The 6237-nt window shown below is 31.7% G+C and overlaps 1 protein-coding gene across 1 annotated transcript; it reads left to right on the forward strand.

Annotated features, from left to right (window-relative positions):
- Positions 1-635: 635 nt before the first annotated feature.
- Positions 636-6237, forward strand: LOC109809857 (uncharacterized). Its single transcript, XM_020373263.3, has 10 exons — positions 636-1469; positions 1578-1696; positions 1933-2041; positions 2159-2198; positions 2393-2482; positions 2575-2674; positions 2767-2894; positions 4041-4143; positions 5023-5718; positions 5863-6237. The coding sequence occupies exons 1-10, from the start codon at positions 1328-1330 to the stop codon at positions 5881-5883; spliced, it is 1548 nt and encodes a 515-aa protein (XP_020228852.1). The 5' UTR covers positions 636-1327; the 3' UTR covers positions 5884-6237.

The following is a 6237-nucleotide window of genomic DNA, read 5'->3' on the forward strand; positions in this document are numbered from 1 at the left end:
CTCTTTTGATAGTTTTCATTCTAATATAATAAATTATGTTAAAAATCTGAACCAAACACACACGTAGAGATTATTAGAGGCTTTATGCGGAAAAAAAGATATTATTTGAGGCTATACCCTTTTGGACCATGTGATAATTTCATATAAAGAAGGTGCGGTGCTTGTAGTTCTCTTTATATTTTATGATTTTATAATTTTATAATAAATTTTAATTGATAAGAAAGTGTTAGGAAATAAAAAGGGAAAAATGGATAATGGATTTACGTATTGAGTAGACACTTCCCACTTACACTAAGTTGTCTAAACAATTTATTTATTGGAGAGTCCTATATTTAATATAGAAAATAACTTGTCATGGTAATCCACTATCACAAGTCAGATTAATAACGGCTGAAAATAGATGTCGACAGAAAAAAAAAATAAAAACTTATATTTCTTTAATTACTATCCGTGCTTTTTCTCTTAAATGATATTTAATACAAATGTTTTTGTTACATACCAAAAGATTTAAATTTTATTTAAAAGTTTTGTCGAGAAAAATTTTATTATATGAAAGAAGAAAATGTAGTTCCAACTAATACCTACTTATAGGTTATATGGTCAAGTATTACGCATTGATTTTGACTGAGACCACGTGTTATTAACTCTCCGAAAATGAAGTGTTAAGAATAAGAGCAAGTGGTTGTTCTCATGTTTGATCATGGCCTCCGTATGGATGCTTGCACTTCTGAAAACTCTGTCTCCACTCACTATGATGGGAGGGATTAACTGATTCTTGGGTCGATGCAAATTTCGCCTTTTTTCGCATTAAAAACCACTGTTGAGTGTTGATCTATCAAAAGTTTCGCGCAAGTGGGATTTGCTTTAATAAAATTTTCTTCTTGGATTGGGTATTAACGCCTCTGTTTTAGCTATGAATCGAAAATGATGAATAGTCCTTGTGTTCAGTTCTGGTCACGTGGTTTCATTAAAGTTTATCACCCCTCTTTCTTGGGGCGTGCGTGTACAAATTTTGTTAACGAGTGGCTCAGAATTCTCTCACTCGTATTTCTGAGTCTTATTGGTGCACAGTGGTAGTAGCTCAGATTCACCGTCTCAAATGGATGTGTCAAGTGTCATAGAGTTATGCATATAACCTTTTGTGGCCAATTACGTTATACAATATGCTATTTTTGTTCTGCTCATGACATGTGATATTGAATTTAACCTGAATAGATGGCTAGCTAGTCTTGTTTTGGAGAATATTTAGTGCAGAATCTTTTAATTGTAAATCGTTTTTTAGCATATGACTTTGCCATAGAAGGCTCGTTCTCATTTGCTTATAGAGATGGTGAAAAAGGGAAACGACATTATGCAGTATAGAGAGAGGTTGGAGAAGACCCTTGCCTTATCTGATCTGACAAACAACCAGAAACTCAAAACGCTTGTCAAAAGTCAATTCCAACGTTCTTCTAAATTAGAAACTGAAGGTAATAGTTTGCTTTCAGCTCTTTCTCAGAAAAAGGTACTAACTGACAGATATTATTATTGGTAGTCATGTTTATTTACTTTTTTAATTCTATCTTTGTCTTTTGCAGAATGTAATGAGAAAGTTGTGGAAACCAGGACAACAGAACTATGTAACTTTCTTGATATGTTGAGAAGTGCTTCCGGAGACAATAGTGGAGGATCTAGTACATCACACCCTGAATGGAAAGTAAGCTAGCATTAGCCATACTTTGTTTTCTTCATATTTCAATTGCTTATTTAGATCATCTTCTGTTGATTAAGATCTTGAACTTTCTTGTTTTGTTCACCGAATTGGGTGATCATTGATCAACTTCTTGCTTCAGTGATTTATTTACCTATTGATAATTCAAAGGACTGATGCAATTTTGTTTAGCATTTGTATTCTTGAGACAGTTTTGATGATAATTTTACTTCTTTCAACAGTTAAAACAGGATAATGAAGAATTTCGTGTTATGTATCGTGAAGGACCAAAAGGAACTCCCTTTCATACATTGCTAGTTGAAGGCTATGTAGATGGGCCTCTAGATGTTTGTGAGTCATGTTATCATGAGCCAAACTTTTTTGGCATAGCCCTTTTAATTAGTTTAACAACAAAGGCCATGCTATGATTTTCAACACGTGAAATCTTATCCTTGGTTACATTTACAGCTTTATGCCTTTCATGGGAGTCGGTCCTCTACAAGAAATGGTGAGAATCGTGTGCAATATTTGATTTTAGTTTTCTATTTAAGGTTGAGGTTATACCATGTTTGTTGCATGCAGTTGACATTATTTTTGTATAGCATAGAAGTTATTTGAATCTATGTTAGGGGAACACTACAAATCTTGGTGATACTTCTAGCTGATATACCCCTTCACAATTTTTTTTATAAATTTTTTCAGGTGGCCTCAGTTTACTATTCCCAGTTTCAAAGTTCTAGTAGCAGAACGTTTGCAGAGGGTCCAGATTGGGGAACAAATATCACGAGTGAGGTGTGTCTTGCCGGCATCCAATAAGAAAATTTACTTATTAGTGTGTTAAACCTTTACTTTTGAATGCTTATATTGCTAATTATGTGAGAAAGGATGAAGGTTCCATGGCCGCTGTCTGCAAGGGAGGCTATAGTGCATTATTATCTGTTTGAGTATTTTCAAGATGACTTGGTGGTGGTTCTTTTGAAAACGGTAGTCCCTTGCACCCTTCTCTCTTTTTCTCAAGAAAGTTAATTCTAAACTAGATTTAAGCTTCAACAAATGTGTGCTTAATTTGCTTTCAGGTCCCTGAGTCGAAGATCATTGATGGTTTCAACAAGGATGTAATTCCTGAAGCAAAGGATGTGGTGAGAATTGATGTGGTGGGAGGCTATGTTATGCAAAAGGTGACATCCGATAGAAGCTATTTTCGGTGAGTACTAAAAAATTACAACTTTGAGAGTGGAGATCAAAGAAGAAAACCTATGTTGCACAAGGATGGGTACATGTATTATGTGACTGACAATATATATATATATAGGGAGCATATCAAGTGTCAAGTGAGAGATCTGTTTATTTTATAAATAAGTTTATCTAAATTTACTCTGTTCAATAATTTATGTTTTATATCAAACTGTTAAATTTAAAGTTTTTAATACATAGATCAAATTTGTAAATTTTTAAAAAATATAAAAATTATTTAATATTTTATTTCATTAATTCAAATTAATGCTTAATTAGTATTCTAAAGTGACTTAATTAAAGAATTTTTTTTTAATAAAAAAATTGTTAAATAATAAAAAGATTGAACTCAAGTATTAATGTTGATGGAGTTATTTTTATGATATTTATTTGAAAGAATATTTTATAAGAATTATAACTTTGATATTTTTATAAAGTTATTTTAACACTGTTGAAGTTATTTTATGATATTTTATCCCAATTTTCCTTTTAATTATCATCTAAAAGGTATCTTTATTATTAAAGTATATGTTTTATAAACTGTTATTTCCTCTCTTATTTTATTGATATGGAACTTTGTTAGTATTCCAAAAAATGTTTCTATCTAACCTTCACTAGGTCAAACATAATTGTTATTGATTAAAGAATTAAAAGTGATTTTTTTTTCTTTTTTAGAATATATATGTAATAATGCACTTCATATGATTTTCGATGCAACTTCATAATAAAAAAATGTTTCCTCTTTCTTTGATTAATGCCTTATGACACTGCTAATTACCAATGCCCTAATTAATTTTTTGATTATAAATTTGTGTCTATCTAAGAAAAAAAAATTGTACATATAGGAAGTTAGAATACAAAACATTTAAGAACTACAATGGAGCCCTTAGAACACTACCAGTTTCCATTGGCAGCTAACCTTTTGTTTCCATTATAAGTTTCCTATTAATTTCTTACCGGGTACTTAAAAAGATATGTAAATGATCTGGTTTAAATTTATAGACTAATGGTATGGCTTAGCTTCCAAGTTCCAACATGTGGTGTAAAATGAAAAAAGATTTTGGTTTGATGTGCAACCCTTATTCCGAGACCTAATTTTTTTTGGCAAATTTTGTAGGATAATAGCAAATTTGGATTTAAAGCTGGATTTTGTACCTCCAACCCTCATAAATTTCATTTCAAGGCAGGTCATCGGCAGTGGTTTCAAACTTTATCAGAAGGTTGTAGATTCCTTTGAGATTTATTTTGTTATGGGACATCAACTAATATTGACTTTGTATCTATTTTCTTGCGGCTAACTAATAAGATCAACAATTTGTTTTAAAAACAAATAAACAAGTTATAAGTAAATGTATGGCAGCATTATGTTTTAAATTCTATAAAAATCATTAGCTTCATCCATTCTTTATTGTTATTGTTAATATTATTTGATAAAAGAGTTATTTTTATCATAAGGAAATCAGGATTACAGGAAAAAAAGAAGAGAAAATATCCTCCTTAAATCAACCGAGAAAAAGGATAACATTCATATTTATTAATATGGATTCTTTAATTATAACATGTATGTATTTAACTCATGTGTCTGTTAATGATTGTCTGAAAATATTTATGGAAGAATTATTAGGTAGTATAAAACCATCAATTATCTATAAAACCAAAATATGCATTTAAGTTTTTAAATTTATAAAAAAAATTAATGACACTTAATTACATGTTATGTAGAAAATAAAGTAATTATAGATCATGTGATCTATAATAATTTCTCATATTTAATATACTACTAAATACTCTAACTTCTTATTACTTAAAATTGAAGTACTAAATAATTTTTATGCTTTTAACATAAAAATTCCTTCTCTTTTCCTTGTTTCTTTAGCCGGTGTTTTGAGGCCACTCTTCAACATTGTCCTTATATTCAATAGGAGGATTTGCCCTGGCTGATGAACTTACAGTCACTTTATTTACAATGGCTATCTAGAAGATTGGTTTCAGCATATTTACCATTTTCTCCTTGCTCATGCATATAAAACATACTGAAATGTTATTTTGTGTTTTTTTTATCACCTTTTGACATTAATCAATTCCTCGTGTTGTTATAGGCTGTGGCTTCTATTATGACGGGCAATAATAAAGATAAAGACATCAGCAAGGCCTTGGAGGACTCATTGTATGTTAGAATACGCAAAACTCTATGCAGCATTAATGGATCAAAGGCTATGGATGGGGAAGAAGAAGAACTTAAGCAAGAAACAAGCATTGTTCCTACTGAAGAACTTATTCAAAGTGAACAAGATGGGGCAAAAGATGTGTTCTGTGAGGATAACAGCAACCAATGTGCAAATAATTATAATGGGAAGACTTCAGATGCAGGTAATGAAGAAGTTGTAGATGCACATTGTGAAGAGATTGTACAAATTGGAGATGTCAACAAGGTACTTGGTGTTCCAATTGAGGAAGGTGATTCTTGGAGTGTGCTTAAGGGCAAGGGTAATGGTGAGATTGTAGATGCAGAAAATGAAGACATTGTTCAGGCCGAAAAGGGTATCAACATTATTCCAATAGATGAAGATGATACAAGGAGTGTAATTAAGGGCAAGATGAATGTATATGTACGCTCAGATGTGAGAAATGCTCTTGAAACTATAGAGAGGGTTATTTCAACTGTTCGGGAATATGGATATCATTCACTCAGTTCCACTTCACACTCTGCTAATGGAGACTCACACTGCATGGAAAAAGGTGGCACAGTTGATTCAAGTTCTGCAAAACTTATTCAAGTGTGTTTGAAAAATGAGGTTAGTGTCAAAGGATCTCCGATGATCCAAAACTTCGGGTGATTATGTAACTCTTTCTTTGTTTGGAAATATAAGCCAGCCAGAACAGAATGCATAGTTCATAATGCATTTAACTGATGATCTTATTCTTTTTGGTTCCATCAGGCACGCAGGAACAAATGGTAACGTAAAGGAAGTAAACTATAATAAAGTAGTACCAGCTTCACTAGAGCAGAGTCTTTCAAGACCAATTGAAGCAAGCCTGGCTGATTCTTATTCTTTGAAAAATGGGACAATACTGGACCAGACAATATGTGATGACGAACAATTAAACAGTGATGCAGTTCAAGATATGTCTTCAGATGACCTGAAAAAGTCAACCAGGGAAATAAAGTATCGATTCTGTTGTTTTATGCAATAGCTAAAAGGTTGAGTTGTATAGAGATCATATGTGTTGGACTAATTTTGTCCCTTATTATTCTACCAGAAATACAATGTATGTAATGTCAAATTTTATTATTATCATTATTATTGCTGTTC

This window comes from Cajanus cajan, chromosome 6 (genome assembly GCF_000230855.2).
Source record: "Cajanus cajan strain Asha chromosome 6, NIPB_CcT2T_4, whole genome shotgun sequence".
Lineage (NCBI taxonomy): Eukaryota > Viridiplantae > Streptophyta > Magnoliopsida > Fabales > Fabaceae > Cajanus > Cajanus cajan.

Excerpts from the sequence above, each read along its gene's own strand:
- LOC109809857 (XM_020373263.3), top strand. The coding sequence starts at position 1,328 with ATGGTGAAAAAGGGAAACGACATTATGCAGTATAGAGAGAGGTTGGAG. Across the intron at positions 2,042-2,158 it reads AGATGGGCCTCTAGATGTTT|CTTTATGCCTTTCATGGGAG; the intron begins GTGAGTCATGTT and ends TTACATTTACAG. Across the intron at positions 2,675-2,766 it reads TGGTGGTTCTTTTGAAAACG|GTCCCTGAGTCGAAGATCAT; the intron begins GTAGTCCCTTGC and ends ATTTGCTTTCAG.